The sequence below is a fragment of the Eschscholzia californica genome, unplaced genomic scaffold, assembly GCF_041429995.1.
Source record: "Eschscholzia californica isolate CP2 unplaced genomic scaffold, dmEscCali1.0.p SCAF_1, whole genome shotgun sequence".
Classification (NCBI taxonomy): Eukaryota; Viridiplantae; Streptophyta; class Magnoliopsida; order Ranunculales; family Papaveraceae; genus Eschscholzia; species Eschscholzia californica.
Genome location: NW_028238198.1, coordinates 69,748,157 through 69,767,909, shown reverse-complemented (window position 1 = coordinate 69,767,909; position 19,753 = coordinate 69,748,157). Strand labels below are relative to the sequence as shown.

The window sequence follows — 19,753 nt, the reverse complement described above, 5'->3', positions numbered from 1 at the left end:
TAATTACAAGTTCGCTTAATTGTTATTAGATTTGTGAGCTAACCCGTGGACAACCCGCTAAGTTTCAGTAACTCTTCATGATGAATCTCTCTCTGTTGCTAATGAAAACCTTCTTCATGACGCAACACTCCCTTGAGCCTTATAATTCAAAATACCCTAATTCTTAAACCAACCAAATCCATTTTACTAGATGACCTAAATTCTCTCTCTCTATCTATTGAAACCCTAATAATCTCTAAATGGAAGCACTTGCAGAGGGATTATGGGGACTAGCAGATATGCACGAACAAAACGGAGAAATAGCTAAAACAGTTAAATGTTTAGAAGCAATTTGTCAAAGTCAAGTCTCTTTCTTACCAATCATTGAAATAAAAACTCGTCTTCGTCTTGCTTCTCTTCTCTTGAAGCACTCTCACAATGTTAATCACGCCAAATCTCACCTCGAAAGATCCGTAAGCATTGACCCTCTCTCTCTATATATATATTTCTAGGGTTTTAAGTTACTTCCAGTCTCCAATTCAAACATGTTTTTTTTTCTTGTTTTTGACAGCAATTGCTTTTGAAATCAATTCCATCATGTTTCGAACTGAAATGTCGAGCTTATAGTTTACTATGTCAGTGTTATCATCTTCTTGGAGCGGTTCCACTTCAAAAGCAAATTATTAAAAAGGGTTTAGAGCTTACTTCATCTTCTGGAGAAGATGGGTATCATTTTTTTAATCTGAAGAAAGTTTTTAATCAACTTATGTTTTAATTGAGCTTTTCTACTTCAAAATTATAGAAATTTATGGGTTTTTTTTGGTGATTGAAGGTTTGCAGTGAGGTTATGGTACTGTAATTTCAATTCTCAACTTGCTAGTGCTTTGGTAGTCGAAGGAGATTATCGGAGTTCAATTTCTGCTTTAGAACATGGATTTATTTGTGCTAGTGAGATGTACTATCCAGAGCTTCAGGTTTGTATTATGACTGTGGTATATAATAAATCCTGAATGGATATATTATTTCTATTCCTTTATGAGTCATTTTTATGAGTTCACATTGTGAAGAAACATATTCAATCTCATGTCAGAATACTTAATTATTTGTAAGATGGCAATCGTTTTTGGACACGCAAACAGTTGGTTGCAGATCATTTTTTGTCATATTACTCAATGCTTAGCAATGTATTCCTTGTTGGTACCATAATGATTAACTTTAAGATATGTAAATTCGTTGATTACGGTATTACAAATACTAAGTTTTACATTCTCGTGGTCAATTTCACTTAAAACCTTTTGATAGCTTGAAGAGGAGGGGAGATCAGATCACCAAATACATTTTATGTAAATGTAATGAAGATTTCTTCATCACATTTTGATTCTTGGCTCTTCCACAAACTCCTTTTGAGCACTCCTTAGAAATTCGTAGGATGCCCAAACAGCTTGAGATGTTGCAGTTATCACTCAGAGAGGTGGGTAGGTGAGGAAAGTAATTCCTCATAGAGTTAGCTGGTCTATTTGGAAAAATGAGGAACAAAACCATTTCGAAGGGGAAACAAGTTGGAACACTAAACCTTTTGTTCTTTTGGTGCAAGAGAAATTGAGTTTTATCTGGGGGTTGAGCGAGTTTCGGCTTGTTGCCGATCAGTTCGAGCTCAAAAATGCCTAACCGATTAAGACTACGGCCGATCTCGTTCAACATAGTCTGGTTTAGCACAGATCAGTTCAGTTGATTGGTGGGATATGTTTAAAAGATATGGATTTTTTTAAACATTAATTTGTTTCTAAACCTTCACGAGGCGCTTTATGATTATTAGAAATTTGCATATTTTCATGCTCTATTTTCAAGAGAGGTATTCGCTACCAAAATCACATAATTATAGAACATCAAGCTACCCATTCTTATGATAATGTTTCAAAATGTTCATGATATGCCAAACAATTGGTTTACAAGCTTTATACTATTTTTGCTCTAGGGTAGAATGAATCTATTTAGGAGATGGGCATTAAAATATGCTTTTGGATCATATGATTTATAATTAAAGAACTTCAAATTGAGTTTTATGAGTGTTATGATATAGGATCAATAAGTTTGGTTTGGCCTGGTTCGTTTTTTACGGTTTAGCTCCTTTCATTCGTGCAATTGGTTTCGTTTCTGCTCACCCTTACTTTAATCTAATTCTTTTCGAGACTTCACTCTTAATTTGGGGGCTTGAATTGGCACTTCATATTGTACGGTTGTGATTTCGTCAGTCGTATGTTTTTTTTAACCTTTTTACACTTATACTTATTCTTAATAAAATATTTCTCCCTCAAGAAAATCTTTCTTAAAACCAGTGTTTGGTCCTCTTTTGGTCATCTACCAAAAGAAAGAAAAATTTGAGATGGGAGGAAGCATTCATAACCCGAATTGTGGCTGAACGGATTTTCTTTTGTTGCCTATAATACCAAGGAATAAGTTGTAGATACTAATTTCTAATTTATTGAGGGATATTAAGTTAATACACTTCGATTTTGCCATATGATGACAATACGAGGGAAAATGAACTTTTTGTAACCCAAAGTTAAATGTCGGTTCAATTCCTTCTTTTAGTCTTTTAGACCTGCCCGGCTACTTGCTCCACGCCTTGTGATTTTGTGAGTTTATGTTAGTATTTTACTAATGCGTACTCTTATCAACAAATCAGATGTTTTTCGCGACTTCAATGCTGCATGTGCACCTCATGCAGTGGGAGGATGTAAATACGGTTGAGAGAGCTGCGGAAAAATGCAATGAGGTGTGGGAATCTATGCAACCAGATAAAGTAAGTATAAATGGTAACTTCATGTAATTGCTTGAAAAGTCAAGTCTGACTTGTAAATGGCACGTGTTGTCCTTGTGATTAAAGCATAATTACCTAATAAATCTCATTAAGTTGTATTTATATTGAAGACTAATGCTAAAACACTACCTATTCCGGCACGCAGATTACTTATTAAGCCCCTCTTCAAATGACCATATATTTTTTTTTTGAAAATTTGAATGAATATATATTAGAAAGGAAATATGTACAGATAAAGTGACTGCAAATGACCATATGAACCTTAGTGTTTGGTCATTCAAGTAACTATATCTTCTAGATGTTATTTATTTCTTGATTCAGCATTCAGCTGTCTAATTCATGGGTATGCCCTTGTAACTCTGGTAGGACATAAAATATATACTTGATGGCTTGTAAGTTTGTCGACTCAAATCTTTTCAATAAACAATCATTTGATCTGTCAATCAGACAATTGGGACTAATTTTCTCATCATAAAATAGGGTCAGTTTGATTAAATCGCTTGGAGGGCTCGGTTCCCACAGCCATCTCTGGCGATGAATCAACAATCCGAAGTGCTTTTCTTGCGTATTCTTGATGAACCAGCATTCATATATAGATGTAGGAGGATTTGTTTGGGAAGTAAGAAGCCCCTTTGACATCTCTGATCTGCAAAGAATTCTAGACGTGAAAACACAGAGACAAAGGGCTGATCTTTGAATAGTAAAAAGGGTGGATCTGCAGGGTCCCGAATGAATTGGCTTATTCGAAAAAAGCCTTGTTCTTTGGAGGATCTATCTCGTGTCTGGTACTGCAAATGTAATAAGTAGAAAAACTTTAGGCTTCATTTTGTTCAATTTGAGGACGAAATGTAGCATCAAAGCATAATCTTCCTCTAAGTCTTACGACCTAATCGATAAGAAATACACCTTGGAAACTCCTATTCGTTTAGTTTGTTACTTTAAATGGAATTGTGGTGTTAGGATACGATGACTAAGTAGGAAACTAACAGGAATGCGTAACCATGGAATTGTGGTGTTAGGATACGACGACTAAGTAGGAAACTAACAGGAATGTAACCATGGAATTGTGGTGTTAGGATAAGACGACTAAGTAGGAAACTAACAGGAATGCGTAACTATGTAAAGAAAGTAGCCAACGAACAACAAGCTATGAAGCGGATATTGAGGCATTAGCGTCAATCCACCTTTTTAAGTTGCTTGCCACAAATGCTGAAGTTAAATATTTATTGGAAATTTGGAATTTTAAGTGGAATGGATAGCGGATGCGTAGGCAGTAAACCGGTCCATTATAATTTGAAGACAATTGGTATTTCCATTTATTAGCTCAAAGTAGTGGATCTGATCCGGATTGGTAGAGCGCAATATAAAAAATCTAGAAATATCGGGCTCAATCTGGATTTAGAGACTTAGTTATTGAAAGTTAAGCCGTAAGCAGAAAAAATACTGTATCTAGATAGATGATATCCCCCTATTAATATGCGCTGGACATGCATGGATCCACATATCTTACAAATGAGCAAATAAAAAAAGTGAGAGAAGCTCATTGACGCCACTGCTAAGCTGAAGACAGCCCTGTTACTATAAATCGATATGATAGCAACTCCAAATCCTTTTAGCTTAGAAGATGGCCTGTGTCAGGGTTCCAAGAAAATAATAGTTGATATACTTCCACAGTTCAACTCATACAATAAATTGATGATGATTCATGTAAGATCCATGCAGCATATATCTATGTTAATGTTCTCCATTTTCCGAGGTTTTCTGAAATTTTATGACAATTTTTTCACATTGTTGACTAAATGTTAGATTTGTTATTTCACTTACATGTCTGTACGTCATTTATTGTTACTCAACCAGAGGCGGCAGTGCTTGGGTTTGTTCTTCTACAATGAGCTGCTGCACACATTTTATCGTCTCAGGATATGCGACTACAAGAATGCCACGTTGCATGTCGACAGGTTGGATGAAGCTATGAAAAATGAGGTGCAGCAGATGCAAGAGATTCAGAAATTGACTACTGAGCTCAATGCCATTAACCAGAGTTTATCTCAATCCGACCCCCATAACAGGGAGAGATTAGCTCTATATGAAAAACAAACTCAAATACAGGATCAGCTGAGACAGTATACTTGTTCTAGTGGCACTGAATCTCTAGAATCATCATACTTAGGTAGTGGGAAACAGACGTGGGGAGATAAGTTAGAGTTAGCACCCGCCCCTATAGATGGGGAGTGGCTACCTAGGAGTGCTGTTTATGCTCTGGTTGATCTTATGGTTGTAATGTTTGGGCGACCTAAAGGGTTATTCAAGGAGTGTGGGAGAAGGATTCAATCTGGACTACATGTTATTCAAGGTTGGTTGTGGCATGTTCTCTTCTCTTATATGGTCTTTTTGTTTTCAAATTCAATGAATGCCGCTTACGGGTTCTTTGAACTCAGTTTGTAAACTCTTATACTTCGACTACAGAAAATCGAGTACATTCTTTCACGTACATAGTTTCCTTTTTTTTTTTAACTTCGTTTAGCTTTAAAATGTTTCCGTTCTGCTGTATGACTGTTAGCTGGATTTGCATGTTTTCTTAGTTGAGTTTACGATACTAGCATTGAGAGGAGTTTGAGAGTATTTCTGAGGCCATGACTTAACTGCTCAAGGAAAACCTAGCAAGTATCTCCGTTGAATGAGATGTGCATCTACTTGGATTGTCTAGTCCAATCCTTCATCTTGATGATCCAAATTTGTGACCTAGGAGAAGTTACCCAATCCTCGTATTTTGCCGGAACACATGTCATCCATCAAAACACATGATAACTTGGATACCTGTGTTGTCCAACCGAGTTGAATTTTGTTATGGGAATCTTCATGGCGGGAATTCTTTGAGAAAGTGACTATTCTGTGTCTGATTACTTAAAAAGGGTAATTCCCCAATGCACGTAAGGAAGGTTAGATTTAAGCTAAATCATTTATTTATATGCAGGGGAGCTGGTGAAGCTGGGAGTTGTTGATGATGTGAGAGGTAAGCCTTCATGATTTTATAGAAGCTGTACTCGCAGTCTTATGTAGTTTTTCAGTTTAACACACTAGCTTTATGTTATGTTATGCAGAGGTGAACTTGCAACATTCAGCTATCTGGATGGCTGGTGTGTATTTGATGCTTTTGATGCAGTTCCTGGAAAATAAAGTTGCTGTGGACCTCACACGGTCAGAATTTGCTGAAGCACAAGAGGTGGGTAATATACTCTTCCAAGATACGGATAAGTAGTAACATGAAGCTTTGTTAGTTATTTCCACTTGATAACTGTGTCTCGATTCACATCAATCGGGGACCCCGACCGTACCACTCTCACCCCGTGCTTCACCCAGAACAACCTAGGTTTACATAGCAATTTGCTCATAGCCACATAGGTGGCTCTCGAGCATATATTGCAACTTATGCACGTTCACTTCACACTATTTTTTGTTGTGAGTTGAAGGTTTACTCCTAGTCTATGTTATGCAGGCGTTGGTGCAGATGAGAACTTGGTTCATTCGTTTTCCAACAATCTTGCAAGGATGTGAGAGCATTATCGAGATGCTTAGAGGACAATATGCACATTCCTTTGGTTGCTTTACTGAAGCAGCTTTTCATTTTCTTGAAGCTTCAAAGGTTTGACACCTTTTTTTTCTTAATGCTTTTGTCTGCAGAATTTCTTGTCATAAGTTAAACTATAAATCCTTCCAGAAGAAGTTCGTTATTTCTGTGAATCTATAAAGCTACCAGCCAAGCATGAAAGAAATTATGTCTGTCCCTCCATTATTAGTTTGTTTTTACTGTATTTAAAACTTTGCTAATGCCAAGAGGACGAACGAATTAGTGAGGTGAAGCGACAAAGGATGTAACTGATGTATATGTACTTCAGTATACTTCAATATATCCATTCGTACTTGAAAAAAGAAGATATGTATATGTCCGTGTTGTACTATCATCGTCGAGGCCTATGTGTAGTCAATATTATTTGTTTCTTTGATTGGATTATATTGTTGAGAGCTCTGATTGAAAATTCATCATTTGCTGTTTTCAACTGAAAGTTTTGTAACTTATATAGCACAAAAGTTCACTCGAATTAGAGGAAAGAAACGCTGAAGTTAATGCTTAGTGTTTGGACCTCTGAGTAATAATGCATATAAGAGGGGTTAACACATGTTGTTGTATTTACAGCTAACTGAGAGCAAATCGATGCAAGCAATGTGCCATGTATATGCATCTGTCTCTTACATCTGCATCGGTGATGCAGAGTCGTCTTCTCAGGTGAATATTTTTCCTGTAATCATAAACTAGTTATATGGTTATAAATTTGTGACTTTCTCTTTCACAACCTTACTTAGAGTTCTTCTAGTTTTAGTCGAGTAGATCTCAGTCATAGACTAATTAGTTTTTCTTATTTTCAGGCGCTGGATTTGATTGGACCCATATACGGAGTTATGGATTCGTTCGTGGGAGTTCGTGAGAAAACTAGCGTCCTGCTTGCGTATGGCCTTATTCTGATGAAACAACATAACTTACAAGAGGCCAGGTATGTAATATTTGCTAGTTATGTTACATCAATAGGATGTATGTAGAAAACCTGTAAATTTTGTTTCCTCGTTGAAAACACACTCTTTTCCTTTCATGATGCATTTAATAGTTACTAACACCATATTTTATTGTGACTATGGAAATTGTCCCCCTTCCTTTATTTTTTGCTTTAATTCCTTCTGAAACAAATGTATGGAAGTGAATACTTCGAAGTGGCAGAAGAACAACTTTTACCAATTAACAACTGCCATTTTTGCAGAATCCGATTAGCTAGTGGTTTGAGGATCACACATCAGCTTTTGGGCAACATTCAGCTTGTTTCACAGTATTTAACTATACTTGGGAGTTTGGCTCTTGCCCTACATGACAGTGGACAAGCCAGGGAGATTCTAAAATCATCTTTGACATTAGCCAAGACACTATATGATATTCCGACCCAAATCTGGGTTGTTTCCGTTTTGACAGGTACACACTTTTTATTTGGTTCTTATCAGTATCGTTTAGCCGATTTTGCTTTTTGTCGTCTTTTCCATGTTCATTTGTGGTTGGTTTAAGCTTGGTCGTTGACAATTTGTAAATGTTAGAAAATTCTGTTTTCTCTTTTGATAATATTAGGTTGATTTGTTGTGCCCCTAATTGATTTGAGATTCAATTCCTTTGGGTAGTTAATGGTACTTAGTTCTGCAGCTTTGTATCAAGAAGTTGGTGAGAAAGGAAATGAGATGGAGAACTCTGAATTTGCAAAGAAGAGGGCAAATGATCTACAGAAGAGACTTTCTGACGCTCGTTCTTCAATTCATCACATGGAACTGGTAATCTCTTACATACTTATTCATCCGTGCTCAGTTCTGTAGCAAGAGTATATGAGCTATTGAGCTGTTATAATTCTTACAGTTAGGCTGTACGGTACCACTTTCAATCTTTAGTGGTGAGTCTACTCTTACATTACCAAAAAAGTTGGACTGAAATTGAGATAATGATGGATTTAGGTCCATCAATTCACAGGAATGTGTTTCAACCATTCTTGACATGATTTTGGGTGCCTATAAATTCTCTTAATAAAATGTTAAAGTTAGGGGTGACAATCAGGAAATTAGTGGATATTGCCATTAAAATTCCGACCAACTCTCTGAATTATTCTGAAACGATCTTATTGGTGAGATATGTATTCAAGATAAGAAGATCATCTGATATAAAACCCTCTGGGCTCATCTCATTTCTGCTTCGGCAGACTGGTACAAGTACATCCAATTTTACTTGAAATAGAGTTCAGTCCGTTTCATATTACGAGTACCAGTACGCAAGAACAAGTAAAGTATCTAGTAACTCCTGGTACAACAGTGTCAATGGTACGGAACAATAATATTATTGGAGTAGATACACAAATCACTTTAAACTTAAGAAGCTAGTAGCTGGATTGGTCCAGGAAAAAATGGTGTTAATGGATCCTGTATCTTTTGGTATTGTTTTGTTGCATTTCGGTTTGATCTTACCATGGTGCTAATCTATGTTTTTATTATTGCTTTGAACCCAGATTGAGACAACAAGAATTGAAGTACGGCAACTGCACAATATGTATGTGGAACAAGAAACTGCAGGCCCATCAATTGGAGCTAGTCTCGATATCCCAGAGTCGGTTGGGTTATCAGCTCCATCGACTTTTCCGGCAACATCAAGATTAATGGATATGGACTCAGTTCGACGAGCTAAGAGGAAACTTTGATACTCTTCTTCTATTTGTCTTGTAAATTGTAGAAAACCAAATGTCATGATAGGAAATGTTGTGAGCTAATCCTATAATCCTGTATTTATGCTTGCTGTTTTTGTACTTAGTTTTCAGCAAGACAAGTAGATATCTCATATCATTGTGTACAGTATTTTAAAGATGTGTTAGTTATTCTAAGATATCATTTTTAGGAAATTCGTCTTCAATGGTTAAGGTTGTCTTTTGGGGTTTAGATATCTTTAATCTTGTCTTCCCCGAAATTATAATTCTTGTTTACTCCTATGTTTATGTGATGATTTTCCGCAGCATCAACTCCACCATTATCCATATAGACGGTCATAGTTGGTGTGTTTGAATTGGTCCGCCATGAATCTTTTCAAATATTATCCCCTAACTTATACACAATAGTGATTTTGTCTATTTAAATACAAACTATATGGCCTTCTTTTTTAAGAAATGAATTACGAGAGTCATCACTACGTGATTTTAATACATCACGAAGAGATAATACGAAAATACATTAAGATTCATGAGTTGAATAAAACCATGACTGCCTAACTTGAGCCCTAAGTGGCTAATGCCCACTAATTTATTTTTTACTTTATTTGTACCCAAGTTCAAAAATAAATCATGAATTTATACTTCCATAAGATCGAACATGGAATTTCCGTGTTGTAGGTGGGTGTGGGTGTCCAACCACTACTCCAAGAAGTGTTAGATTACCTTTCTTTTGAAACTATACTTGAAGCAAATATTGAACGTTCAACTTTCATTTCTTTCGCTTATCTTTTATAATACTAAAAATATTTGCATCAATTAAAGTTTCAAAAAAGAATATTTGCTTGGATTGTGCAAACTAGTCTTCAATACTGCAAGTGATGTTGCCTGTTTTGGCACTTGAGAGTGTCACGATTTTAAAATGCGTCACTGGAAAAGGGTGTCTAATATCCTCTGCGCAGTTATTCCCCCACCTACACGGTCCGTCATGCGATAGCAACGACGACTAGCAAATCACGACGACTGGCAAATGTTCGAAAAACTCTCACGATCTACTAATATCCGTTGGCCTCATTTGTAATGTGTGTGAATAGCTTTTGAGGTCTTGTCGTTAGGTGTATGTTCTTTTCTTTTGGTACTTTCTACTTGGCGGACAAGTAACTCGTTGCTGAGCATCTACTAGTCTCTGTTGTGAAGTAGGCTGTCAACAAGAGCGTGATGTTGTTGGAAGAAATTGATTTGTACCAAAAAATAATTTTGTTTGGACTGCAATGTATTTTTCATCAAACTTTTGACCTCCTTACTAATGACAAAACAAATTATCCTTATATTACTCTATTTGATTATTGGATTTTGGAGTGGCAAAGGATAGTGTTGGCCACATGCTATGATCAATTATTGACCTAAGTTTTAATAATATATATATAGATACCTTACCTCGTAACCAGATCTCTTTTCTTTTTTTGTTGAAAGTTGTGATCAATAATTTGTGAAACGTGTAGTGACAATCGTAAATCTAGGTTCTTTTGATGTGACTTGTGAACAATTATGATGGAGCTTACACATTTAGCTTTCTTAAATTAATTTACTTTTTTCGAAGATTTCTGTAAGATACACCACACTGAACTAATAATATAGAGAACCTAGCACAAATAGATTGAAACTTCTTCATCTAAATATTAAATTGAAAACAATTTTTCAATTATTTTATTGCACAATACTAAAATGATATTCCTTAACAAAAAAAGAATGTTGAACAAAAGTACAAAACCTAACATATTTTTTCATTTCAATAATACATCATGGGAATATACTATTATTTGAGCTATTTTTGTTTTTTTGTCACAAGTAATTAAAATATCTAGCTGACTTATGTGGTCAGTGACACGTGTTCTTCTAGTAATGTTCATTTCATGTGAGTTTTGGTCATGTTTGGAATCTCTCTCTTTTTTTTTTTTTTTTTTTTTGTTGAACTAGACTCTTTCTCTTTAATCTATGAAAGCTAGTTCAACAAAAAAAAAAAAAAAGACTCTTTCTCTTTATATGCAAACAAATGCTGAATTTCTACAGGTTGTGATGGGTCATGTGCATGTGTATCATACCGTTTGAAAAACCAAGAATTTGGTAGTTAGGACAAAACTAAGTAGTGGTTGAGAGGGAACACTTGAAATTATATTCAATAATAATTTTCCGATATAACTACGACATATAAGTGATTACCCAAATACTTATCACCTGGGTTCATTTCCTTAACTCTCAAATACTTATCATTCGGTTTTATTTTGTTTCGGCAAATTTAGCTCCTAAAGGTGTTATAGATAATATTGAGAAACACCAAAGAAATTTTTGGTGGGGTCATGATACTGAAACTACAAAGATTCATTATTAGAATTTGGAAAAGACTACAAACTAGTAAAGAAGAAGGAGGTCTTAGCATTCATAATATGAGATTCATGAATAAAGCTTTGGTAGGGAAATTGGTGTGGAGGTTTTAGAACCGATGCGCTTTGGGTTAGGCTACTTAAAGCTAAATATCTAAGGAATTCAGACTTTTTGAGGTATGAAACGAAAACATCATCTACGACCTCCACTTGGAAAAGTATGTTATTGATGAGAAAATTCATCAAAGAGGGAATGTGTTATTCGGTGGGACATGGAATGAACATTAGAATCTAGGACGATCCTTAGGTATCGAATTTGAGAGGGTTCAAGCCCAGAAAAAATATGAAGACTTGGATCTCCCAAATTTATTCCTGGTGAGGTACTTAATTGATGTCTCAGGGTTGTGGAAGAGGGAATTAATAGAGAATATATTCGATAAACTTTCGACTCGTGCTATATTACAAATACCATTAAATGGAAGAGGTGTAGCCGACCAATTATTCTGGATTCATACGGTGAAAGGTAATTTCTCCACTAAATCTCTTTATAAAACAATTGAGACAGCGAATCCTTCCTCTTCGCATAATACAGAACTGTCATTGAATATCACTTGGAACCAATTTTGGAAGAAACTAAATATAATGCCAAGAATGAAGTTCTTCTTATGGAGACTACTCCATAATGCATTACCTACTAAGAAGAGAGCATTAAGATTCAATCACGTAGTATCCAAGCTATGTCCATTATGTGAAGAAGAAGAAGAAGATATTGATCACTTGTTCCAAAAGTGTAGAATTGCTTGTGAAGCTTGGAGTAGTCGACCTTTATTGATTCGGCTAGATGGTGTTGAAAATTTTCAGACTAGCTTGGTTAGTTGGTTGTCAGGAAATGAGGATGAGACTACTATACACTGGAGAGTTTATACGAGTTGGTTTTTGTGGAAAGCTCGTAATAAGAAAGTGTTCGAGGGAACGAGTCCGTGCATAAATTCAATTTTCCCTCAAGCTTTAACCTGTTAAGAGAATATACACATTCCGAACCTAATCATGAAATCGACGTGAGAGTTTCTGACCATGTGAAATTGGTGAAGTGGGTTCCCCCTCCTTTAAAATCGATGAAATTTAATTTTGACGCGACGTTTAAGGAAGGGGTTGCGGCAATTGCAGTAGTTTGTAGAGACTATGAGGGAAACTTTGTTACAACCTGCATAGAGATCATCCCAGCTCCAAACCATTAGTAGTTGAAGCAATGGCGGCTGAACTAACCATTGCTCGAGCGAAATCATAACATAGTTAGAAATGTATTATTGAATGAGATGCAATGGTTGTGGCTGAAGCTTGTTCAAGATCAGATGAAGACCCTCCGTGGAGGATCAGGACTATAGTATCGAAAATCCAACCGGAAATTACAATTTTTGAGAACGTTCAATTTCAATATTGTCCGTGTAAGATTAATAAAGTTGCTCACTTATTAGCTAAGTTTGCTCTTAATGAGAACGTAATTAAATTTCGAAGGTTCCTAATACTCCTAATTGCATTGTAAGTCCATGGACGACGGACAAAGCTAATATTTTGATTAAATAAATTCTAGGTATATGCATACTTTCATCAAAAAAAAAGAACTACGACTTATAAGAGTATAGCACTAAATTTTTTGATGTTACCTGACGTATATTAAATGACCCAACACGGGTATAAAATACTTTGTATGATCGAGCCGAGCACATGTGGCATCCCTGTTTCAGTTTTGTACCACAATAAGATAGAGACAATTCTATTCTAACCATATGTAAATGGTAGAAACTTTATGTTCATCTATATAAATATCTAAAGTGCAGCTGGCCCTACTCGTATAGTTGTTGTATTGATGATGTTGTAGCGACAATCAAGTTTGTAACGCCATCATAATGAAAAAGATAGAACTAACAATGGTAGATCGAAGTGAAAGAAAGATAGGTAGATCAAAGTGAAAGAATGGTTGTTCACTGAAGGAAAAATCAACCATATAAGTGCGAAATTGTATTCTTTTCTCTCTTTTATATATGTGGCCACAAAGTAGACTTCTACTTAAAATTGTTTATTGACACATTTGTTCAATTAGGAATAATTTACAAGGTTTCTAGAATCTCTCAATCACTCTTTAGAGTAAAAAAGAGAAAAAAATTTTTTGTTGCAAATGTACCTTAACCTCTTGTACATAATTTGGTCACATCATCGAAGGATTTGTACAAACAATTACTTGAAATCGTTAAGGGACTTTTTTATAATCCAATACTATATTGTTCGTTGGAGGACCAAGGTGAACGCCGGAAAAAATGGTTGTTTGTGAAAGTAGTTATGAATAGCTAGCCCTTAGTAAGGTATATAGCAAAAAATATTAGTAGCTATTATTATGTTCATATATCTTAGACCTAAGTAGTCCTATAGTCTCATCAAAAAAAAAAAAAAGTCCTATAGTCTCTCAACAACATATAGAAGGAGTAGTCCGATAGTTTAAGTGTTTGACAAATGTTTAATATTGTGCTATGGACCCATGGTGGGTCACATGAATCAAGAGACTTCCAAAGGATTAGGAAGAGAAGAACAAAACGACCAAGCAATTAGACGAATAGACCTTTCAGCAAAAAAAAAAAAAATTAGATGAATAGACCTTCAATTCAGTCCACGGCATCCCAAGATGAAACTCATTTTATCTTTCTTTTTTTTTGTTGTTGAACTAGATGAAACTCATTTTATCAACTAAAAAAAAAAAGATGAAACTCATTTATTAGATTCCACATGTTTTAATCTGGTTCCACCTTATGGCACAATAAATGGAGTAGTTGGATACTTGGATGGTCCCGTGTGACAAATTTTTATATACAATTGCATAATTGAGTAACTTCTGCCCCACTTTCAACAAAAAAAAAAAAGAGTAACTTCTGCCCCATTTTTTGTTACAGAAATAATATTGGAGGTACAAAATTTAAAAGAAAATTGTAGTAATTTTGAATGAATAATATTTTTTTCTTTTTTGTTTCTTCATCTCTTAAAATTTAAGATTACGTGATAATCGGAGAGATGATCTAATATCGACACGATAATTTAACGTGGTTTAGTCGAAGATCTTCTTCCATAATCTCGACTTATATCTAAGAAAAAACCGAGGCTTATATTTTTTGGTCCCCTAGTTTGTAACATGTTAAGTTTGTGGTCATCCAATTTAAAATCAATTGACAATGAGTAGAGAGGACCTAGGCATCATATTATTTGTTGCTAGATAACCCTTACCTCACGTGAGACTATTCTAACACGTCCCCTCACGTGTGGCGTGGTTAGCCTATCACATGTTTTTTTTTCGAGCGACGCGGAGCACGTGTGACTTTTAAGCCTATCGCATGTGACCCTAGCTCTGATACCATGTTAAGTTTGTGGTCATCCAACTAAAATCTAATTGGAATGAGTGGAGAGGACCTAGACATTATATTCTTGATTGCTAGATAGCTTTTCTCTCATGTGAGACTATTCTCACGTAACCAGCTTCTTTTTGGCTTCCCGCTTTTCGTAAATTTAAAATTCTCATTTTCTTACCTCCGTCAAATTGATGTCAAGGTTAGTATTTTTCTCCCGAGAACGTCCTTGCGTTCTTTTTGTCTCTAATTTCTACTAATTAACTTTTGAAAAAGACATTTTTAATACTATAATAATGACTTATACAAATATAACTAAAAACAAAATCTTAAATTTTGGGATGATACATGACACCCCTTTGGATGTCTATCAAGCAAATTCAATACTTCATTCATTTATGTTTCCACCTTGCCTAGAAACTCCAAGGTGAGCTTGTGTATTATGAATGGAAATTGGGTTATCCCTGCTTGCTCATCTTAGAGTTATGTTGGGAGACATTGCAGATCGAATTGAAGAGGTATTCATAGATAACTCAGAGGTGGATACCGTAGTATGGAAACGCAATAAGGATGGAATATACTCTATGAAAGATACTTATAATTTTCTGAGGCCAACAAAGGAAAAGGTAGGTTGGGCATCTATTATTTGGTTTAAGGATATGATACCCGTCGTTCGTTTATAGGTGGTTGGTGATCCAGTAGAGGCTAAAAACTAAAGTTAAACTCCTGAATTGGGGTTTGGATATAGACCCTAAGTGTTGTTTATGTCAAAACGGGATGGAGAATGAGCTTCACCTTTTCACACAGTTTCCTTACGCAATGGAAGTTTGGACAAGGATTACCCAGTTGATTGGATGCCATGCTCGAGTGTTTTCTGGCTTGGAGGAGTATGCAGGGTGGATCATTAATTTCTTTAAGGGAGAGTCCTCGTCGAATGATTTGAAAAAACTATTATTCATCGCCTTCTTATATCATATATGGGGTGAAAGAAATCGAAGGATGTTTAAAGCTAAGTCATTGCCAGCCGAGAGTATGTTTTGGAAAATCTTCAACGAGGTGAGACTGAAGGTAGCCGGTGCACAAATTAAGGTTGTTGACAACCCCTACAACGAACAGTTTATAGCAAAATTGGGTATATATGCTACTTTCGAATACCCAAGAAGAACTATCTGCATATGGAAGGCTCCAAAACCAAATTATGTTATGATTAATATTGATGGCTCACTTCGCATAAACAGAGGTTGTTATGGTGCTATCATTCGGGATGAACAAGGAAATACTATAAGTGCATCAATAGGGACAAAGACTCCTTCAACTATTACACACCATGAGCTCCAAGGCATTGAGGCAGGACTTAAATTGGCTAACAACCTTCATTTAGGTCGTGTGCAAGTCAATACTGATTCGATGACAGTCAAATCCTTCTTCACCGCACATGGACCTAAACCACCATGACATTGTTGGAACATTTGGAGAAGGATTTTGCGCCTCACTACCGGATTACAAAGAACTTGAGGTCAAACACATATACAGAGAGTCGAATAGAGCTGCAGATATTTTAGCTAACTGGAACACGACAAACCCATATGAAGAACTTCACCAGACGAGTTTCACCGAGGAGTTACACGATATTATTCGTGAGGATAAAGAAGGAAAATTGTATTTAAGAATTAAGTAGTCTCTTTACATTCTTAATTATTTGGGTCCGAGCCCTATCTTAGTGTTCCGTTTCAAAAAAAAAAATCTTAAATAATTGTTAGGTACAAAACTTATTTTTGACTTTAGCAAAGACTGTTCGCCTTCACCACCTATTTTTTCTCCTAGATTTTTGCATTTTTTTTCTTCACTAGGTACGGAACCACTATAACTTCATGATTAAATGTGACCCCTCTTTCCTACAAAATTCTTAATCCTTTGCGATTTATACTCTTTTTTTTTGTTGAAATTTTGCGATTTATACTCTGGACACAAAACGTTCATAAATCTTAGTTTTTTTTAATTAAGATCAGAGTTTGATGAATTATTAACATTTAAATATTCTGTGGTCAAAATAGGCAATTACTTATTGTTATAACATTTATAGTTAACTTAAAGATAAAATTCAAATACTTCAAATTAATAGGAAAAAAAATGACGTAGCACTTACAAATAATATCACTTACTGAGTGATTATCACTTCTTTGCAACAAAAAAGTGATTATCACTTAATAAGTGGAACACTTACAAGTACTTTAAAACAAACACCCTCCAAGTGTTTATACAGTGACATTAATCAGTCGTCACATCACAATAGAAAATCAAAACTTCAGTCTCAATAATCAAAACTTTGAGCTTGATAGCAAAATACTTCCTCTCGGAAGTCCGTTAGCTATTTCATTTTCAATTTTTAATAAATCATGGATTCCATCTCTTCTGAGTATCGAACCTCAGACTTCAAGAATTTCAAAGTTTATGTCATCACTATCGACCACAACCAAGTGAGAACAGAACATAGCCATTACACGACCACATTATAAAAAAAATACATTTTGTCTCATATGATGAATGGGCAAGACAGGTCACATTATCTCTCCCAAGAGCCCATGGCACATATTAAGACACTAGTATTACTTTCTTTACAAATCAATGAATGATAGATGTCGCTTTTTCTCTTATTTCTTTTTTACGCCTTAAATAGGTTGTTTAAATTCCTAGTAATGGTGGACTACAAAATTAATTAAAGAGGTTTTCAAACACTTTTTCCATATACAAATCTTAGAAAGCTACCATTGTCCCCAGAGTCTTGGTTTATATTAGATATAATGACTGAATGACTTACATATTTATTAGATGGGTTTTTCAAGAAGGGTTTGCTCCCAAAGTACAACTAATAACCGTTTCATCTCTCATCTCTCTCTCTCTCTCTCTCTCTCTCTCTAAAACTACTTTTACAGATCTTTGTGTTAATAGGACTGTTGTTGGAGTATCAATTATACAGGTTTTAGACTTTTAGGCTCTTCATATTCATAAAGGAAAATGGAAATACTAATTGATTTATGTAAAGCTAGAGCTTTGGGAATAGACTAATCTTGGAGAAATTGAGAAGTTGGAAAAAATTGACTCTTCATATACCAAATTAGCTAATCTTCTTTCTTTTATTTAAGGTTACTATCTAATCAAATGTTCTAAAACTTAATTTAGGCTAAAATGTAAAATAGATACTAGCATATATAATCGGGGCGGGGCGGGTTTTAAAACTAAATCCCATACCCGCCCCGAACCCGATAAAAATTTTGAGCACCATACCATCCCCGCCCCGTTTAATAAACGGGTCGGTAAAACCCGTTCCATTAGGGCCGGGTTTGGACAAAAAACCATCGGGTCAGTTTTAATTGCCACCCCTAGTTTTCAGGAGGACGGATTCCTCCTCCAGATTTTCTTCTTTTTAGTTTATGTTATCTTTTAGATCTATAATAAGATCTTGGAGTGTAGGTTTTAGAGAGAGAAACTATTGACTCAAAACCCATCTTTCACAGGTTTTTTCTCACTCTCTTAACTCTAAAGAAATGTGAATACAGTCTATATATGCAAGGCGTGATGCAAGCAGAGGTAGCCCTAGATACCTCACCGGGAGGACACCTAGTTGGAACCCGAGTACTGACTTAACAACCCCAATCTGATCTGAGTTCATTCCTGGACAATAAATTGAACTTTTCTGCTCATTAACCGCTGAGCCAACATCCACTCTCGTAAAAACCAAGAGGTCGTCTGCGAAGCAAAGATGTGTCACAATCGGGTCTCGACAACGAGGATGGAGTCTAAAAGTACCATTATGTCTTTCCTGTTGAAGTAGGACTGAGAAGACCTCCATTACCATAACAACGAGATATGGTGAAAGCGGACAACCCTGTCGTAAACCCTTCTTACCCTCAAAATAACCATGTGCGCCTCCATTAACCATAACCGAAAAGCGAGAGGTAGACACACATTCTGTTATCCATCAAATGAACCGGTCTGGCAGGCCAAACTTCTTGAGAATTTTAAATAGAGCTGACCATCTGACAGTGTCGTAGGCCTTTCGAAGGTCTATTTTGACTGCACACCTATCCAGACCCTGTGCTTTACCATAATCTCGTACTAGTTTGTGCGCCAACATTATGTTATCTTGTATTAGACGCCCGGATATGAAAGCTGATTGATTTTCGCTGATAAGTGAGGCAACATACACTTTCAGCCTATTTGCTAATATCTTCGTAATACATTTATATAAGACATTACAACATGAGATTGGCCTGAAATCACTCAGAGAAGATGGATTAGTAACCTTAAGAATCAAGGAAATAAGGGTTGAGTTTACCCTCCTTAGCAAGCGTCCCGAGCGGAAGAAGCACTGAACGACTCGTGTGAAGTCATCTCCCACTATCTCCCAGAGAGAATTGAAAAATAGTGAAGATAACCCATCTAGTCCTGGTGCCTTATCCGACCTAATAGCAGAGAGAGCTGCTACAATTTCATAACGGGTAACCTGACGTTCAAGTGAAGGTGCTGAATTTGGACTGAGGGTATGTGGAAATTCGAAGCTCATGAGTATTTCATCCTCTTCTTCATGTGGAGAGTCTGTGCCAAAAAGACCTGTGTAATAGTCAACAAAACATGTGGGAATAACATCTACATCAGAAATCTCAGTGCCATGCTCTAACATTATTTTTGTGATGCTATTTCGTGCTTTTCTCTCTTTAATGGAGTTGTGAAAGAAACGAGTATTTGATCATCTAAAGTCAACCATTTAACTCTGGATTGTTGCTTTTGCATAGAAATTTCAGCAGACATTTTTGACACATACTCCTGAACTGAATGCCTTACGTTTCGTCTCAATATCGGGTTCATTGGATCTGCGAAGAGCTGCTCCTGGTACTCATGCATTTTTTC

At 35.9% G+C, this 19,753-nt stretch overlaps 1 protein-coding gene across 2 annotated transcripts; it reads left to right on the top strand.

Moving 5' to 3' along the window:
• Position 1: 1 nt before the first annotated feature.
• On the top strand, positions 2–9,273 carry LOC147568685 (Tetratricopeptide repeat (TPR)-like superfamily protein). Of its 2 annotated transcripts, none has more exons than XM_086655082.1 (13): positions 2–452; positions 551–705; positions 812–953; positions 2,666–2,782; positions 4,658–5,153; positions 5,775–5,813; positions 5,902–6,023; positions 6,297–6,443; positions 6,996–7,085; positions 7,226–7,350; positions 7,612–7,817; positions 8,040–8,164; positions 8,887–9,273. In XM_086655082.1, the coding sequence occupies exons 1-13, from the start codon at positions 240–242 to the stop codon at positions 9,073–9,075; spliced, it is 2,166 nt and encodes a 721-aa protein (XP_086511208.1). In that variant the 5' UTR covers positions 2–239; the 3' UTR covers positions 9,076–9,273. The 2 variants fall into 2 exon arrangements, 1 of the variants encoding a protein (XP_086511208.1); XR_015231080.1 differs by having other exon boundaries at positions 70–452; positions 7,968–8,164.
• The last annotated feature ends 10,480 nt before the right edge of the window (positions 9,274–19,753 follow it).